The sequence below is a fragment of the Mchenga conophoros genome, linkage group LG10 (assembly GCF_057382185.1).
Source record: "Mchenga conophoros isolate Kocher_MC1m ecotype Shallow Benthic linkage group LG10, M_conophoros_male_GT1.1, whole genome shotgun sequence".
Classification (NCBI taxonomy): domain Eukaryota; kingdom Metazoa; phylum Chordata; class Actinopteri; order Cichliformes; family Cichlidae; genus Mchenga; species Mchenga conophoros.
Window position 1 is genome coordinate 34,808,813 of NC_140535.1, and position 20,439 is coordinate 34,829,251.

Consider the following 20,439-nt stretch of genomic DNA (forward strand, 5'->3'; position numbering starts at 1 on the left):
TAGGTGCCACTCTGCATGACTAAAACTCACCACATAGCACAGCTTTTTTCCCCGAGACTCGGCACAGTTTTGGCTCGGCTCGGCTCAGCTTGGCACTGTTACTGTGCTTCTTTTCATCCCCTTGGCTCCCTCTGGGAAGCTGCTGTTGTCTGCCAGCTGTTAAGAGCCTATTAGAGCCAGTGTTAGTGCGACAGTAGAGTCTGAAGAGGCGTCGTCAGAGCACCACAGATAGGTGTGAACCTGAAGGTGGAAGGGTTCACGGTTAGGATTTCTTCAGTGACTTCTCAGCTGTCTTTGTTTTTGCTAACGCTGTGACTCACACACAGCTGCTGGTGTTGAAGAATTCAATTATGGGACTGGAAAAGAGCAGAATCGTCCCCAAATGATCTCCTAATGAGCCTCTTTAACATCGTTACAGCACTGACGACTGTTTGGTTCATTTGTGAGAAAAAAGTCCTGGGAAAGAGAAATTTGAATAATTTATATTTTAGGTTTAGTGTTCCTAAAATCGAAAAAAACAAAACTTTCTTTTTCCACAGGATTCCATATTATATCTTCTAATTTTCTAGCAACATTTACAAAGTATTTTATAGTCATAAATTTCACAGTACAAGTGTTTTCAGTGATAACCAGTACTCCTGTGTCACGGATCGTACCAACCAATAGCAGCACATAAGAGCACAAAGAGCGGGGGGGCGGGAAAGCTTATCCAGGGAGACTCCAGGAGGCCGGATTTGGCTGCGGTGCTCGGAGCTCCTGCCCACAGAGATATTCCAGCTTTTAGAAATAATTATGCTTTTTGGTTCTTTTATATAAAATAACCAAATGTGAAAATATTTCCCAGGTGACTCTTTCAGAATCTGTGGATTATTCTTTATATAACTTTAATAAATAAACACAATAATATATAAAACATTAACTTGAGGCATTTCATCTTCATACTGTAAAAACTTTCAGAGCTTCAGGCCTCAGCGTACCTGAGGTGGATTCAATTTGGTGCTTTCAAATGATTTTTTGGCATCTTTAAAGCCTCATAACTTGTTAATCACAGAAGATAGAAATATGAAACTGAAAAACACGTTTAAGATCTGTTAAAACCTGCAAACAAATCAATAAGATAAGATAAGATAGAACTTTATTAATCCCTCGGGTGGGTTCCTCTGGGAAATTCGATATTACATTATAAGGACAAAGATATCCCTCTAAATGTAATGTAGCAGACGGATTCTGCACAGTCATTTTCCTGGTACTATAGAAAGGCGGGCGTTATATACGAAGATCATCATCATTCACAGTCTGGTGACAGAAGCAGGCCCAGGTCCCAGCTAGCAGGATAAAAACTTCACTCTATCAGACTGGAAAAGTTCTCAAACAAGCACCGAAGGCTGGTATTTTAGAAAATGACTCACAGCTAGAACGTGAGCTTTTTATGTTCTGACTTGCTTCAAGCAGCTCTCTCTCTGACATGGTGATCGAGGTTTTACCTAAAATGGACTTTTTGAAGTTTCCTGCAGTGATTTATCAGAAAAGAAGTCAAAGACAACCGACGTGTGTTCCTCTACTTCAGCGACGTTACACTAGTGCAGTTATGATACATCCCATAATACTGAAGCTCAGAGCTGGTTATAACACCAAGCACATTTTATATTAATCAGTCTGTTTTCAAAGGAGCTTGCAAAGAAAAGCGTCTGGACTTCTTTAAGTTGCTTGAAGACGTTTCACCTCTCATCCGAGAAGCTTCTTCAGTTCTAAGGTCAAATGGTGGAGAGTCCCAGATATAAACCTAGTGGGAGTAATATCTGGGACTCTCCACCATTTGACCTTAGAACTGAAGAAGCTTCTCGGATGAGAGGTGAAACGTCTTCAAGCAACTTAAAGAAGTCCAGACACTTTTCTTTGCAAGCTCTGTAGACTACCATGACCTGGATGACTGAGAACCTTCAGAATCAGTCTGTTTATTTTTTACTAATTGTTCCCTCAAAGATAATAAATAACTCTGAGGGTATTGACATGATGCTTTATTATCCACAGGGATGATGATGATGATGATGATGCTGTTAATTGTGGTTGTATTTCTTTGTGTTTTCCTGTTAATTATTTCTCATTGGTTTTATGGAACGAGTGTTTTATAAACTCATCAGTCGTGAATGTCTGTGATGTCATGTGGATGGAAATCCTTATATGGTCATCTCTGATCCCAACCAGCTCCTCTTTGAGCTTTGTGTTTACGAGAGGCAGCCAATCAGTGTGAGATATATAAAGATTGCTTTGGGCTGTGATTCACGCAGAGCTACTCCGGCAGAGTAAAAGAACAAAACTATGAAGCAGGAAGTCAGTGGCTCGTGTTCTTATGTTGTTTTATAATCTTTTCATGCATACATGTTTATCACAGACCCCACAAACACAGAGTTGTTCTGTTTGAGCCTCTCGGTGTTCAGAGCAGCTGGATTTCGTGCTCAGTGTCTTCAGCTGCAGCTGCTTTACTGTCCAGATTTTGGTGGAACACTTTGATTTCAGAGAGACACTTCAAAATTCAGGAAGAAGGAACGTTTGGTATCAGCTGAGATCAGTTTGTAAGAGAGGAATGAAAGAGGGCAGCAGGAGAGAGACGAGAAGCCAAAGGTGCTCAGTGGGAACTCTGGCCAGAAACCAGCTGTCATTTGGGAAATTCCTCTTTCTGCTGAGCTCCAGCTGGCTGAACGAGACTCAAGTATCAGGTGGCTTGTTGGATCTGTGAAATGAAGCCATTGGCTTCAGCATCACCGTTTAGTTTGGCTGAAATGATCAGGTGGCGCTTGCTTTGGCTCAAATTGGTTCATTTAGTCCAGCTGGATGGGGTGAAAGTTTCCAGTGGATGACGTCGGTGACTTCAGATGGAAGACTGATTTTTACAGAAAGTTGATTCTAATCATGTGGACGCAGAGTTTTCAGTGGGAGAAACCAGTGACTGCAGCTGATACTGATGTGTCACATAACAACGACTGAAAACTCAACATCCAGATAAACAAAATCCATTTTCTTTCAGCTCCACGACGTGGCAAAAGTCAGGAGATCATAACGGTCCGACTGGGACTGATAAATCAATAAATGACAAGGTGATAAAAATAACAACAACAACAAAACACTGACAGCTTTCACAAGCTTGTGGTCCAGCTGTGGGCCCACTGCACCAGCACCCTGTAAATGACCGTAACTCGTGCTCGAGCTTTAGGGAGATCTTTGGTATCACAGTCGCACAAAACATGCAGAGTGTACTGCTGTCTGCACACAGACAGGGTCATATTATGTGAACTTTACAATAACATAATTCAAAAACCATTTTGGACATGAGAGAACAAACAAGTTACTCCTGAAAAATAATTTTTTAAGTCCAGACAGCCTGTATGTTATATCGTTATACCTGAGTAAAAACCAGTTAAAAATCATCTCAACTTCATACTAAGAAGTTATGAAGGTGTTCACTAATGTGCGTCCAGGTCAGGTGTGGTAATGTGTTGTGTTCCCAGTACAAAGCTGAGCAGTCAACGCTAACCTTCTTTACAACCGAGAAAAACTCTGAGCTGAGGCCATAAATCTAAACAGGCAGAAAAGCACTTTTCACTCCTACTAACTCAGGAAAATGTCATATTTTCTTCTCCTTTTTCCTCATCTGGTGATGGATTTTTCTGAACACTCGTATCATTTAAACTAAAGCAGCTCACACAGAAGGCTAAGTTAGCTCCTGCTCAGTTAACAGATGCATGTTTCTGCTAATCAGAGCAAAGTTCCAAGCAAAGCAAGGATAAACCTGGTGTGTTAGATAACTGCATTACAAAAGCTCCAGATATGGTCCACGGGTCCAGGTCAGGGACTCTAGTACAAGAGTTTAAACAGGTGAGACTATGGGGACTGTGGCCATCAGATGAACTGCAGGTTTTGGTGACAGTGTTGCTGTTGCTGTTCGATATTCAATTCTTTGACTGAGTAAAACTGCAACGTGCATCTTTCACTGTTTTGTACACATTTATTATAACAACTGTTAAGTGTTTGATCACAATATGAAAATTATTATCAGCTGAATGTGTTTGCTGTGAATGAACACCAAAAGAAACCAGAGGAATGAAGTGTTGGCTGGAAGCAAAAGGAGAGGAGGAGGTTTAAGAGGAGGGACGCTTCAGCAGCGTTCTCCTCCCTTCCTCCTCCAGAAGTGCCCAGTGATGCAGAGCAGCTGTTCGCGAACGCTCTTCGACTGCCGCTCATTAAAAGCCGGACCTGAGAGGAAGGCGTCAAACAACACCTGCTCCTCCTCTTCATAAACTTTCTCCTTTCTCTCCATCTTCCTTCCTTCCTGTCGTCTGTCAGTGGAGTCGTGAATCTGAGGAGAGCTTCTTGCTTTCTTTCCAGCTCCTCCTGATGGCAAAGATGGGCAATTAATTCCTCAAAGAGCAGCCGAGTCTTCCAATTAGCAGCTGTTTGAGAGGACACACACACACATGGCGATGATTGTGATGAATGTGTGATTGGTGCTTTTTATCATCATTAGAAACATCAGGAAAATGTAATTAACATATCATTTACTGTGCCTCTCGCTCCTGCTCAGATTGCTGCTCAGAAGAGGAACTTGAAGAACTACCACTACATCCTTGCCAATCTGGTGAGTTCAGGCTCAGCTTCCCCACTCACAGGGCTGAGGTTAAGGACGTATGCAGATGACTTTAACAGTTTGCACAAACTTTCCAGAGACGTGAAAGTGCTCGCTGTTGTCTGCATGTGGAGCTGTTTCCAAATAAACTGCAGCATTTCAGTTCATAAGTTTAAAGAGCTAGAAATTTCCAAATACATTTGGAAATATGCAGGCTTTCTTTTAACACTAAACTAAACTCGAAACACAGAGTAGTGCAAATAACTTCCAGACAATGATGTCATTTTTCATCACCAAAGTGTGCATGTCATTGTTTATCTATACCGAAGACAGGGTTTTATGGGATGCAGTGAAAGTTCAGGCAGTGAAACCTGTTGCTTTCCTTTGTGTGTGTGTGTGTGTGTGTGTGAGTGTGTGTGTGTGTGTGTGTGTGTGTGTGTGTGTGTGTGTGTGTGTGTGTGTGTGTGTGTGTGTGTGTTAGGGCTTCTTGGACCTGAACGTCACAGAATTTCAGAAGCTCGGACCGAACGTGACCGGCTTCCAACTGGTGAATCGGTCGGATCCCGCTGTGCAGAAGATCAATCAGAACTGGCTGGACTTCGACAACAAAGACCTCAAAGTGGCTCGCAGGAGGCTCAAGGTACACACACACACACACACACACACACACACACACACACACACACACACACACACACACAGTGTTTTCATACTTTTTCTTTGTGAGGAAATCTGAATTGTATCCTCCCAGTATAAATGATCCTGACATTGTTGTTCTGACATTTTTTTACAGGTGTGATATAAATGGTCATTTGGGTTTGGGTTTTTTTGTTTTGTTTTTTTGCCTGTCCTGTTTGGATCTTTAGCCATCAGAATTGTTGTCTGAAGGTCAAGAAAGATGCCAAGTGGATTTACTTTACCGATTGGATCATCATGGCCATATTGGTCCATTATTTTTATTAAATACTTTATTTTAAGTATTTCTTTTATTTGATTCTCGGTTGTTATAGACGGGACAGACATGACTGGGGGATTGGACAGGGAGAAAGAATGAAAGAAAGAGAGGGAGAGAAAGAAAAATAGAGGAGGAGAGAGGAGACGGTGAGAAAGGGGGAAGAAAGAAAAAACACCTGGATCACCTGTATGGAGATAAGAAAAAACAGAAGAGAAAACAAACAAAAAAGAGCAACATAATAAATACAACACCATCACAATAAACTAGCTAACAGTAGATACTGAATATTACATGTTATTGTGCAGCACACAAGATCGACAGCGCACAATGTGCTTTGAGGTAGCAGCCAAGAAAGGTGTAGTTTGTGTCTGTGTACACCTGTGTGGATCAGCACGCTTGTATTCCAAAGGTTTCTCCATGTAACGATCTGCTAGGGGGTCTGGGGAGTCATAGCCCCGTCCCCCAGGGCATGAAGCAGGTATGGAGGAGATCCAGGCCCCAGACATCCAGAGGCCCCAGAGTACGAGGACCCAAGGAGGACCACCAGGGGGGCAACTGTGCCACCCTCCTGGGAAGAGCTGAGGAGAGCCTCAAACGAAAGGTCAACCAGCAGCCACAGAGAAGAGGCCAGAGGGGGTTGCAGTGACGTGCCCGCGGGCTGTGCTGGCAGCCAGCAGGCCCAGAGGCCTGAGGGCACCCCACCCCCCGGAAGGGGCCTTACCGGGCCACAGGCGCCAGGTCCCGCCAATCGGCCACCAGGAGTGAGTCAGTACATACATGAGTGCCCAGCCCCAGACACCAAGAACCACCAACACACCAACGTCTGAGGGCATCAGCCACTGGCAGGGGGAGTGTGGTGAGGGGAGATAGACCTCCGTACTTTGGAGAGCCTGAGATGTTCCCAGCGAGGTGGAGTCTAAGACCCAAGCTGACATATAGACACAGACCAACAGGTGCACGCGGACATAAACGTGTATTCCCACCCCCATATACACAAACAAATACTTTGCACTCACCCGATGTGGAGACAGACACAAATAGACACTGTACACACATTCACACTCCCCAAACATACTCTAAATCCCAGGTCCAGATACCCCTGCTCCCAGAGCACCTCCACCCAGCCCCCCAGCCCCGACGGCTAACAAAACGGGGGTGAGTGAAGACCCCATACCTCCCTCCGCCCGCTCATATGTAGTGTTGCTGCGTGCTGTTCTAACGTGCATTTAAAACACAGGAGGGCATGGTGCTTCCAGCCAGAGAGGGGAGAGTGGGCATCCCTGCCTGGTGCCCCTCAGGAGACAGAAGCTGGAGGATGTTTGGTCATTTGTTCTGACACAAGCTGTTGGGGAATTATATCATATTTTTAACCAGCTTATGAAAGAGTTTCCAAAACCAAATTTGTGTAAAGTTACAAATAGAAATTTCCAGTTAACTCTGTCAAATGCTTTTTCTGCATCAAGAGACAATATTATGGTTTCAATGTTTTTACTGCATGAGTAGTCTATTAAATTAAATAATCTACATGTGTTTGTTGATGAGTGCCTACCTTTTATGAAACCAGTTTGGTCAGGATGAATTAAGAGGGGGGTTATTTTCTCTAATTTCTTTGAGAGAGCTTTGCAGATTATTTTAAGGTCTACATTTATAAGGGATATTGGACGATAGCTTGAAGGAAATACAGGGTCTTTGCCTGGTTTTACTAAGAGACTAATATTTGCAGAGTTCATATTTGGTGGTAGTCTGCCAATTTCTTTGATTTCCTCCAACATTCTGTGAAAAACTGGTGCCAGAATCGTCCAGAATTCTTTGTAAAATTCTGCAGGAAAGCCGTCTGGACTTGGAGCCTTATATTGGGCATACTTATCAGAGCTTCCTGGAGTTCACCTGGCGTCAGTGGCGAATCCAGTGCCATTGCTTGGGTATCTAATAATTTTGGAAGAGTTACGTTGTCGAGAAATTGATCAATTTCGTTTGTAGATGGGGTTATTTGTGGTGTATTTAAAGTTTTATAGAAATCCCTAAAATTTTTGTTTAATTTTTTTAAGGTCATATATTGTATTCCCAGATAAATCTTTAACAGCTCATATAGTTGTTTTTTCTTTATTGATTTTTAACTGGTTAGCTAGAAATTGTCCGGATTTGTTACCGTGTTCAAAATTTTGGAACCAAAGTCTTTGTACTAACAATTGAGTCTTTTTATTAATAATTTCATTTCATTCTGGTTTTGTTTTGCGTATTTTGTTCAAAATTTCTAGATCTTGGTGGGACACATAGGCTTTTTCTAAGGATTTGATGTTTTTTTCTAATTCCTGAACATTTTTGTTTTCTTCTTTCTTCTTAAGTGATGAGAAAGAAATTATTTTAGCTCTCATCACAGCTTTCCCTGCTTCCCAGAGGACAGATAAATGGTCATTTGTAGCTGCACTTCAAGATCGTCACTCTCCTGAAGCAAAAGGAATTAACAGGCGTTGTTCAGGCTAAAGCAGCAGTGACACAAATACAAACTATCATTCACAGATACTTTTCCATCTGCCCCATTGCTTTTATTCCCACTTGTTTCTTCTATTCTACTTCTATTTTGAATCTATTTAAGGAAAGTACAAAAAAAACCACATTTCTGTGTATGTAAAGCAAAATCTTGTCTCATTGTGTCACCAATAAAACTGTGAACAGGATCAGGATTTTAACCACTTTCCTCCTGCCTGACCACTCAGTACACAGGAGCTCTGACCTATGATGGTGTCAGCGTCATGGCAACAGCATTCCAGAATCTGCGGAGGCAACGGATCGACATCTCTCGCCGGGGCAACGCAGGGGAGTGCCTGGCCAACCCGCCCGCTCCGTGGGGACAGGGCATCGATATCCAGAGAGCCCTGCAGCAGGTATGCATAAACAGCACACAGGCAGAACTGAGAGTGGGTCCAGAGGGAGCAGCTGCTACAGAAGCCCCACCCACCTGCTCTTCAAAGCTTGTGTTTGTGAAAAACAGCCAATCAGAAAAGTTAGTTTAAAGGGAGATAAATAAGGATTATTTTGAACTGTAAATCACGTATAGAAATATGGAGGTTGGAATGAGGAGAATACTCCCTCTTTAAAAACACCAATATTTTTAGGTCCTCTGAGAAAGTAAATATTAACTCCGAGCTGTTCTCAGATCCTCAGGCTGCTCCAGCAGCTCAGAGGAAATGAAAAATGAAAGTTTTGTCCTGAAATGTCCCAGAAATGTCCTAGTCTGTAGATCGAAAAACATGTCAGACAAACGGAGCGTGAAGCACTTTAAACACAGAGGAATTTAAAATCAATGTAAGTGTTAAAAGCAGAAATAACGGGCTCTCTCCATCAGTGCTGCCGAGCTCTTCTGGTTATGAAATCCTGCAGTTTTTCATTTTTGCTTTGCTTTTCTTTGTGTTGACAGGTTCGTCTGGAGGGGCTGACGGGTCACGTCCAGTTCGATGAGCGCGGACATCGAACCAACTACACTTTGACTGTGATGGAGCTCAGCCACATTGGACCCAGGAAGGTGCTGCTCCCGCCGCTTGTTGTTTTGTTCAGTTCAGGCGGGTTTTGTGTGGAATTGCACTCAGCAGGTTTTCACTGCATCAGCTCCTTCCAGTAATTAGCTCCCTCTCCTCAGATTAAAGCTGCGATAATCAGTGAAATCAGCCTCTGCTGCGTTTGTTTGCTGCGGAAATCTGCCGACTCTCAGTTTTTCTATCAAACAGTGCATCACACAACGACTTATCATTGTGATGAGCTGCTTAGTCCTGCTTACTTTGTGGTTTACAAGACATCAGAGTGGGATATTTTAAAGTTTGATGGGCGCTATGGAAGAAACCAATGCATAAATGTTTCCAATAATTGCCGGAGGCTCCTGGAACTTTATAGTGTACAACACCCAAAAGACACCAAATTGCACAAAACAACAGCAAATGGATGCAAAATTACAAAAAACAGTACTCAAACCTGATACAAACCAACACAAGCGATGCAAAGAAATAAATATAGTCATAATATAACAAAATTATAATTAAACAAAATGACTCAAAAGGCCCGTAAAACTTGAGCAAAATGCAGACATGAAATGTAAAAGTGAGTTCAGAGATGTGACTCATATTTTTTGTTGAGGAAGGAAACGCAAAAATGCAAATGTCTGTTTTCCCAACTCATACACACAAAATTCTCCCTGGGATTTCTTTTAGATTTCAACCCTCTGTTCTTTTAGCTCATGTTTCATATTTATCGTGACTGCTGCAAAGTACAGTTAACACAGCAGTGACAATGAAAGAGATTTTTTATTTAAATTAATTAAAAGCTTATTTAATTAAATAAAATAAATAAATAGCATTCATAATTAATTAAAAGAATATTATTTAATAAAGAAGAAACGATCCGTGCTGCTGTTTTACACATGAAGGTGATATCACACTAATGCTACCATCTGCTGTCACACTTTACTAAACTTTCTCAGGTGAAATGGGCCACAGTGTATTGAAGTGTCATAATAAACATGTAAATGAAAAACATTTTATTAATCACAAAATCAGCATAGCAAATACGTTAAATAAGCAGGAAGGTAAGCAGGAGGCTCAGTAATGATGACATAAGTACAGAGTTGTGGTCCAACGGTGCTGTTTTGTGTCCAGATCGGCTTCTGGAATGAGAAGAGAGGCTATGTGAACACTGCCATCTACAAGCCGATGCAGGAGGAGTTTTACAATGTGCAGAACAAAACCTACATCGTCACTACCATCCTGGTAAGTTTGGGAAGGCAAGATGATTAGTTCAAATATTTCACACAGTGCAGTAATATATTACTTGTTATGTTTGGAAAAAGTAAAGTATTTTGTGCAAATTAGGCAACGTTCTCACACACAGTCACAAATCTCTGACTGCTCCTGTTACCTGTTGAACTTCAGGCTCTGGCTGCTTGACTGCAGTCAGCATCACTCAACTTTAACATCACTCTGTAAAGATGTTTGCACAGACTTTATATCATCTTATCAGCTGTGGGTTTTTTTCATTTTCCTCAGAAAAGAAGAGGCACTTTTTACTAGAGAAGCACAATGTAAAATAATCTAAGTTAAACATACTCGAGTAGAGTGGCAGTGACATTCACACTTCTGCCTCCTCACAGGAAGCTCCCTACATGATGCTAAAGAAGAACCACGAGCAGTTTTGGGGAAACGATAAATATGAAGGTTACTGTGCCGAGCTCGCCGCAGAGATCGCCAAACACGTCGGGTTCACGTACCGCCTTGAGCTAGTAGGTGACGGCAAGTACGGTGCCAGAGACGCTGAAACAAAGATGTGGAATGGCATGGTGGGAGAGCTGGTGTATGGGGTGAGTGTGAGCAGTGCTCATTTCCACAGTTAAAATGTTTCTTTTCCTTATTTTTATCTTATTTTTAACAAACCAACAGCACATTTTTGAATATCTTAACAGTTTCTGTATTTGGCTAAAAACTCTCAGCTTTTATTACATCATCATGTTGAGCATATGTTGTTCTATACCTTTCAGCACTGATGGTGCCTTTCCAAATGTGCAAGCTGCCAATGCCATAAGCCCAGATGCCCCCCAGTACTATGGAGCTTCAGACAGTGTCTTTTGCTGGTTATTGGTGGAGACTCAGCACACTGAAAAAAATATGTTGGATTAATTTGATTCAGTAGTGGACATTGATTGCACGCAGATGTTTTGCTTTGGCAGCAACTTAAACAATTGAGTTAAATTAACACACTTTATTCATGTTCAATAAACCTGTGCAATTTGTGTTGATAAAATGTGACTTAAACATGTTTTGATGAAGTAATTTGAGCTCTTAGAATATTTTAATCCTGCACAATTTTCTCACTTTATCCCAACACCATTCAGTAACTTTTACCCCAATATTACTTGGTCACTTAAATACTACATGTTATCTTCAGATTACATGTTGCTATTATATTCTAGTATCAAATCCGCTATTTTCAAATGGAGGCCTTATAACAGATTGTATTGTTCTCTTCCAAGATAGTTGCTGGCATCCACCAGTAACCTTTCAAAAAAAAAATGTATATATATATATAAAACACCCAGCACGCCCCTGCGGGCGGTTTATCCTTCAAGCTCGGGTCCTCTACCAGAGGCCTGGGAGCTTGAGGGTCCTGCGCAGTATCTTAGCTGTTCCCAGGACTGCGCTCTTCTGGACAGAGATCTCCGATGTTGTTCCCGGGATCTGCTGGAGCCACTCGCCTAGCTTGGGAGTCACCGCACCTAGTGCTCCGATTACCACGGGGACCACCGTTACCTTCACCCTCCACATCCTCTCGAGCTCTTCTCTGAGCCCTTGGTATTTCTCCAGCTTCTCGTGTTCCTTCTTCCTGATATTGCTGTCATTCGGAACCGCTACATCGATCACTACGGCCGTCTTCTTCTGTTTGTCTACCACCACTATGTCCGGTTGGTTAGCCACCACCATTTTGTCCATCTGTATCTGGAAGTCCCACAGGATCTTAGCTCGGTCATTCTCCACCACCCTTGGGGGCATCTCCCATTTTGACCTCGGGACTTCCAGGTTATACTCGGCACAGATGTTCCTGTACACTATGCCGGCCACTTGGTTATGGCGTTCCATGTATGCCTTGCCTGCTAGCATCTTGCACCCTGCTGTTATGTGCTGGATTGTCTCTGGGGCATCTTTACACAGCCTGCACCTGGGGTCTTGCCTGGTGTGATAGACCCCAGCCTCTATGGATCTTGTGCTCAGAGCTTGTATATATATATAAAAAAAAAAAAACACCCAGCACGCCCCTGCGGGCGGTTTATCCTTCAAGCTCGGGTCCTCTACCAGAGGCCTGGGAGCTTGAGGGTCCTGCGCAGTATCTTAGCTGTTCCCAGGACTGCGCTCTTCTGGACAGAGATCTCCGATGTTGTTCCCGGGATCTGCTGGAGCCACTCGCCTATCTTGGGAGTCACCGCACCTAGTGCTCCGATTACCACGGGGACCACCGTTACCTTCACCCTCCACATCCTCTCGAGCTCTTCTCTGAGCCCTTGGTATTTCTCCAGCTTCTCGTGTTCCTTCTTCCTGATATTGCTGTCATTCGGAACCGCTACATCGATCACTACGGCCGTCTTCTTCTGTTTGTCTACCACCACTATGTCCGGTTGGTTAGCCACCACCATTTTGTCCGTCTGTATCTGGAAGTCCCACAGGATCTTAGCTCGGTCATTCTCCACCACCCTTGGGGGCATCTCCCATTTTGACCTCGGGACACATATATATATATATATATATATATATATATATATATATGATCAATTTCTCACAGTAGGCCAGTAAATGCATGATGAAAATTATGGCATCCCTTCAGTGGAATCTGTACTCACAGGTAATAGTTGACTGTTTTAATGGATGCAGCATAAAAATCTTTTACTGACCTAATGCAATACATATACACTTTGTAGTTAAAGAATTTTGAAGTTCTTAATGTCATCATGGCAGCTACATCCTTTAGCTTTGTGCCCTGCTCCCCCGATCACTTTGCAAACACTCTCAGCAGACTTTCAGAGAGAAACTCAAGCAGAAACCTTGACTATAAAGGCATGGCTGGGATGGACTTGAATGCTGCATTTTATCTGAAATCACATAAAATTATTTTAAAATAACAGCAGGCACTGTTAATGGTTAATCAGTAATTTTTTTGTTAAATAAAACCTGTGTTTCCAGATCTTATGGGATTAAAAAGATCCTAAGATGTTTGTTTTGAATTTGCAACCCCACAACACACAGGTTACAACCTCATTTTTCTTCAAGTGTGCATTAATGCGAGTCCAGTAATCACCTTTCTGACAATATATACAGGTATAAGTTAAACCTATGGCAGATTTTGGATTTCACAGTTGTATTAATAAGGTGGCCTGTGTGAGTATGCATGCACCTAATAATTACAAAAAGTCTGTTATAATTATGTCACAGAAACCTTAAGCGAAAATAGAATATACTTTCTCACCATAACACCTTGAACCCACAATCCACAATTGGCAAATTAATTCACACAGAAAACCAAATTATGTTATGAGCGCCTCGGAGTTAAGTTTAATGTGACATTGTGGCTCTTGCGCCAAAAACCATAATATCACATTAAACATTATGGTTTTTGTTTTTAAGTGTAGAGCTTCATTTTGACCTGAAAATACGTTTGGGAAATTGGGTGAGACGTTATGGATTTGTTTTTACTGTTTTGGGAATACGAGGCATAGTTTCAAGAAATGTGTTTAAGCAATCGAGAAAAACTGCAAATTTGGATATCTGTTGTGGACATATGATAATGTGCTTCCATACATACAGATGCTTTTCTTTTAGCAAAGGGTTTTGTGTCTCTCCTCCTGCAGAAGGCGGACATGGCAGTGGCCCCGCTGACCATCACTCTGGTGCGAGAGCAGGTGATCGACTTCACAAAACCCTTCATGTCTCTGGGAATCTCCATCATGATCAAGAAACCTACCAAGTCCAAACCGGGCGTCTTCTCTTTCCTCGACCCGCTGGCCTACGAGATCTGGATGTGCATCGTCTTTGCCTACATCGGGGTCAGCGTGGTGCTCTTCCTGGTGAGACTGGGCAGACTGGATAAAGAAAGCTTTCTTTTAACTAATGTTAGCTAACATGATACTTTGTGAAAGACGGATGGATGGATGGGTGGACGGAGCTGGTGCAAGCCTAGTCAGTGACATTAAAATGATTTTTGATTGCTTCACATACTGTAGAAATGACTCCAAAGGCTGTTAGGACTAGAAGAGTAAGTGACATCTAATTCTTTAAGTTTACTGTTAAACTGAGGATCCTTGTTTTTTTTATGTTTTGTTTTTTATCTTAAACAGGTGAGTCGGTTCAGTCCTTACGAATGGAACGGTGAGGAGTCTGATGATGAAGATGAAACTGCTCCCTCTTCTTCTCGAAGAGCTCAGGCCTCTTCATCCGCAGAACATACCCACTCTCCAGGTATCTCAGCATATATGTCTTTTTTTTTACGTTTATTCTTGTAACAACAGAAACCGAACCTTCATCTTTTATATTTTTGATTGTTTCCTCTGTTAGGGTTCTCCCAGGCTCAGGGGCAGAACCAGAACCAGCAGAAGGAAAAGGAGACCCCAGAATGCACCAATGACTTTGGCATCTTTAATTCTCTGTGGTTCTCACTCGGAGCGTTTATGCAGCAGGGCTGTGACATCTCTCCCAGGTAATTACTTATCTTCTAGCGCCTTACATGCTTTTGTGAAATATTGGGGTTTTGCCATTTTGTGATGCAATGATGCAATTTTATTGTAAACCAAAATGTTCGAAACGGTTCCTGTAATTCATTTTTCTTAACTTCTGTATTACACATTTATTTTATTTTTGTTTTACTTTATTTTATGATCAGCCAAAAGGTCTCAATGATCACTGTAATTTTAATTTCACTTATTAATTAGGTATCCCACACGGGAGCAGTTTGTGTCTGTTTTACTGGAGCAACTTTACTATTTTTCTGGTGTCAGTGGAGAGTGCAACGTTTTTAAGAATTAAAAATTGAAACGAACCAAACAAAGACGTTCTGTGAAATCTGTATGAGTGCTGTTACAGAGGACCTCGCAAACACGAGAACACACACGCAGCTTTATGATACACTCTCAGCTGCATTATTGATGCACACATGTATCATGAAATGCGGCCGATTCTGTGTGACATGCTGCCGGGTTTGTTGTATGTTACCGCTGCATTAAGGCCTGAGGCTCTTTCTATTTTGGATCTGCTACAGTCTGTGCGCTTGTGCGTGTCCTCATATGTATGTAAGTGTGTCACTGTGTGTGTATTTTGAACCATTACAGTGATTGTCTTCCTCATGATCCCTAAGCCAGATTTCATGAGATGTTATCTGTATGTTGCATACAGATAACATCTTATACATGTTGTATAAGAAGGCAGTTATAGTCGCACTTTTGCCTCAATCAGACTTTTACAGTTGTGACGATTCTTCTTGGCATTACCTTTAGCATGTCTTGCTGTGTACATGGACCTATGAGAGGGCTGGACCTTTCTCACTGGATGTCCGTTAATAATACCATAATGTTACGGCCCTAGCAGGGCCTCCTCCTGAAAGTGCCTGTGTGGGCGTGTCCCACCACCTCTTCTGCCTGAGGTGCCACCTTTCCCTTTTGTGCAGCTGACTCTTGTCAGTAATCAACTTAACAAAAAACAAATATATACCCATTTCAATTATTTATTTTTACCAGTGAAACCAATATAACATCTCCACATTCACAAATATACATTTCTGACATTCAAAAACAAAACAAAAACATATCAGCGACCAATATAGCCACCTTTCTTTGCAAGGACACTCAAAAGCCTGCCATCCATGGATTCTGTCAGTGTTTTGATCGGTTCACCATCAACATTGCGTGCAGCAGCAACCACAGCCTCCCAGACACTGTTCAGAGAGGTGTACTGTTTTCCCTCCTTGTAAATCTCACATTTGATGATGGACCACAGGTTCTCAATGGGGTTCAGATCAGGTGAACAAGGAGGCCATGTCATTAGTTTTTCTTCTTTTATACCCTTTCTTGCCAGCCACGCTGTGGAGTACTTGGACGCGTGTGATGGAGCATTGTCCTGCATGGAAATCATGTTTTTCTTGAAGGATGCAGACTTCTTCCTGTACCACTGCTTGAAGAAGGTGTCTTCCAGAAACTGGCAGTAGGACTGGGAGTTGAGCTTGACTCCATCCTCAACCCGAAAAGGCCCCACAAGCTCATCTTTGATGATACCAGCCCAAACCAGTACTCCACCTCCACCTTGCTGGCGTCTGAGTCGGACTGGAGCTCTCTGCCCTTTACCAATCCAGCCACGGGCCCATCCATCTGGCCCATCAAGACTCACTCTCATTTCATCAGTCCATAAAACCTTAGAAAAACCAGTCTTGAGATATTTCTTGGCCCAGTCTTGACGTTTCAGCTTGTGTGTCTTGTTCAGTGGTGGTCGTCTTTCAGCCTTTCTTACCTTGGCCATGTCTCTGAGTATTGCACACTTTGTGCTTTTGGGCACTCCAGTGATGTTGCAGCTCTGAAATATGGCCAAACTGGTGGCAAGTGGCATCTTGGCAGCTGCACGCTTGACTTTTCTCAGTTCATGGGCAGTTATTTTGCGCCTTGGTTTTTCCACACGCTTCTTGCGACCCTGTTGACTATTTTGAATGAAACGCTTGATTGTTCGATGATCACGCTTCAGAAGCTTTGCAATTTTGAGACTGCTGCATCCCTCTGCAAGATATCTCACTATTTTTGACTTTTCTGAGCCTGTCAAGTCCTTCTTTTGACCCATTTTGCCAAAGGAAAGGACGTTGCCTAATAATTATGCACACCTGATATAGGGTGTTGATGTCATTAGACCACACCCCTTCTCATTACAGAGATGCACATCACCTAATATGCTTAATTGGTAGCAGGCTTTCGAGCCTATACAGCTTGGAGTAAGACAACATGCATGAAGAGGATGATGTGGACAAAATACTCATTTGCCTAATAATTCTGCACTCCCTGTATATGCAGTATTATTTTGAATATTAAGTCTCAGTCTGTGACTATTGGTGAGGGTGGGAATGTAGACTGACTGGTAAATCAACAACTTTGCTTTTACAATCAGCTTGCTCTTTACCACAACAGAAAGGCATCTCTCAGTCTCCCGTTCCTCTCTCCCCTCATTCATGAACAATTTTCTGAGGTGCTTAAACTGATTTGTTCTGAAACTGATCCTTGATCTCGAGTAGACACTGGAGAAGCTAATTCTCATTCCTGCTGCTCTACACTCTGCTCACCTGTGCCAGCGTGAGCTGCAGATCACCACCAGATGACACCAACAGAACCACATCATCTGCAAAAAATAGATAGGTGACTCTAAGGACCCGTCCTCCTGGCTATGACTGTCCCAAAAAATAATGGACAGAATTAATATTAAAGGAAAACCCTGGCACAAACCTAATGATGATGTAGCTCTTAGTACGGTTGCAACAATGGGCCAGGTACTGCTTACTTCTCAAGGAGTAAGCAGGCCTGCGGTCCTGGTCCACATGCCTTTGAACCTTCTGCTTGTGTTGTCAGCATGAGTTAGTTTTTGTCATCTGACCCATGCAAATATCTCCAGGTCTCAGATTGCCACTGATTCACTATTGTTGACTCAGCTTATGAACTGAAATGTGTGAACCTCTTCCCTCCTCTTTTTCATGTCTGTTTCATTAAGGTGATGCATGCCAGAGTTACACAGAGAGAGAAAACATCTGACCTGCATTTTTATGCCAGACTGTCATCTGTGATGCAAGTGTTGAAGCTAGAGTATTTGTTTGCATGTCAGCATCTGTTTAACTCTGACAGTCAAGTTATGTTTTACACACAGCTCTTAAATGCTGACTTTTGATCCCAGCTATGAGTCATGAATATGCAGAGACAGATACTATTTGAAAGAAGCTTTATAAATATAAAACACATGGACAGATAAATTAGAACAGGCATTCCATCTGGTGGTACTTATGCTCCAGGGGTTTGTTTCCAATTTTCTAGAGGTACATACTATTGGTTAAAGAAGAAAAAGTTTGTGCAGAGACCGTTTTAACTGTCGTGATTGAGAATGCATAAACATGCATAAACACACTCACCAGCTCGTTAACACAAATGTCTAATCAGCCAGTCACATGAGAGCAACTGGGTGCATTTAGATATGTAGACATGGTCAAAACAGCCTGCTGAAGTTCAAACTGTACAGAATGAGGATGGAAGGTTTTCTAAGTAACTTTGAGGATGGCAGGGTCTCAAACTCAAACTAGGTTCTTGAAAACAGCAAATTCATTTCAGAAGGACCCCAGAGGCAGTAGAGCTCAATTCATGAGAACATGAGAATTGTATCATGGATGTCCAGCCTACAAATCTACTGCAGCTGTGTGATGGTATCATGTCAATATGGACCCAAATCACTGTGGCCAAAAAGCCAAAAGCAGATCAACCGGGTACTAGTATGGGTGTTACATAACACTAGAGAGATAAATAAAATAAACAACAACAAAAAAGACTAAAATGCACTCCCAAATATTGGAAAAATGTCAATATTCAGTAGGTGGATTACTTAAAAGTGACTGGGTCTTTGTAGTAACTACAAGTTTCCTAATCCCAGACTCTATAGTACATTCTGTATATGATTATAATTGCTATTAATTATTATTAATTATTATGCTATTAAATATTTACTGGGAGCTTTCTCATATTTGTTTTATACATGTTTTATCAAAACATCTAGGAGCATGTTCTTCAGTTTTGATGAATTGCATTCTGCAGATGGCTTGTAATGTAGTAATGTAATGTAGCCACCAGGCCCTGGTAAAAACTAGAGAAAATATATGTTTCTGACAAGAAATAGCTACATAAACTCTGTTTTCTATACTTTAATAACTTTAAAAAATGATGGCCATTCTCACCAGAAGCATGTATGGTTTGCAGGAACGATCACATGTAAACAGGCTTTTGTGTACACAGGCTGATGAGAAAGAGTCTGGCTTAATTTTTCTGCTAAATGCATCAGACAAGCATCAACTATCATCCGCTAATGATTGAACTGATCTTTACCTTTGGGATTTGAAAGGTTCAGAATATATTAAAGTGCAATTTATTTTGTGTTTTTAACCTGGTCTGGTTCGGTAAAGGATTGGGACAAGAGCTTTTATGCCATATGGTCTTTTTTTTGTTTAGCTACAACCAATGTTGTTCTCTCTAATGTTTCATGTGTCTGAGCGAACACACAAACTCCCTGAGCGTCCCTTGGACCACTGTGAGCGACAGCAGACGTGTGCACTGTGGTCACGCCAGCATCCAATCCATCCAAGTTACATGGTTCATTAAAATAATCAAATTACAGCATTTATGTTAGACTACTTTTAATTAACTGCTTTAGCCCACTTACAATGACAATTTAAAAAAATCTTGTTCATGACCTGTGTAGCATGTTAACACTATTGGAAGTAAAAATAACTTGAACTCCAATTTTGAAAACACAACTGTAGTGTCTGTAACTATGTCTGGAAAATACAGTAAATAATGACCAATGTTGGGCAATTAATTATATAGTTACTTCTTCAAAAAAGTAACTGAGTTTTGCAAACAAAGTTTTTTGCAGCTGTTTACCTAAAAATGCAGCCAAGACGTTTTTTTAAACAAACATTTCAAACTATTTGCAGAACAATCAGCTGTTCTGCATCAAATCTGATGCCACACAAACTATTTGTGCCACTCCAAAAAAATCCAAAAAATAATTTCTGTCCACTATGAGATGAAGGAGAACAACAGCCTGATACCTGCAGGCCTGACAGCAGCAGATGTATCACTGCTGTAACACCTGTAACACTCAGCAGGCGCCTCATTGTTCTGACACACACAACAACACTATTGACTACACTACACACTAACTACACACTAACTACACAAGATTTGCGCTAAACATCGCAAATCTCTCACATCTCAAAACTCCGCCGTCACTCCTAAAACTTCCCCCTTCCTAAACAACTAAATGCCATGTTGCCATATCATTTTTTGATTGGTCCACATGGTACATTTTTTGACCAATAGGAAAGGCTGGGGTTTTTTTGGTGTTGTCTTTGTTCACAGGCTTTCGAGCGTTTTCCTTATAAAACGCCGTTTTTACCGTTTCTTCCCGCAGTAAATATAAACAACGACAGTATTCAGGAAGAAAAACAAACATTGCAGATATTTTATCATAACTCTGGTTTTACGTGGCCGATCAACACAATTTAAAAACTGCTATAAAGTCCACACTTTTTCCATCAGTTGTTCCGTCTGTCCTGC

At 41.8% G+C, this 20,439-nt stretch overlaps 1 protein-coding gene across 8 annotated transcripts in view; it reads left to right on the top strand.

The window, feature by feature from the left end:
• Window positions 1-20,439, top strand: part of LOC146566298 (glutamate receptor 1-like) — a 109,043-nt gene that overhangs the window by 64,876 nt on the left and 23,728 nt on the right. For all 8 annotated transcript variants that reach the window (XR_014894203.1, XR_014894204.1, XM_085289925.1 and 5 more), the window contains exons 5-13: window positions 4,580-4,633; window positions 5,103-5,261; window positions 8,294-8,461; window positions 8,995-9,099; window positions 10,223-10,333; window positions 10,714-10,920; window positions 13,954-14,169; window positions 14,440-14,560; window positions 14,657-14,798. Coding sequence is in view for 6 of the 8 variants with exons in the window: in XM_085289925.1 (XP_085146051.1) it covers window positions 4,580-4,633; window positions 5,103-5,261; window positions 8,294-8,461; window positions 8,995-9,099; window positions 10,223-10,333; window positions 10,714-10,920; window positions 13,954-14,169; window positions 14,440-14,560; window positions 14,657-14,798 (1,283 nt within the window). In the remaining 2 variants the exon portion in view is untranslated. The remainder of the gene's footprint in view (window positions 1-4,579; window positions 4,634-5,102; window positions 5,262-8,293; window positions 8,462-8,994; window positions 9,100-10,222; window positions 10,334-10,713; window positions 10,921-13,953; window positions 14,170-14,439; window positions 14,561-14,656; window positions 14,799-20,439) is intronic.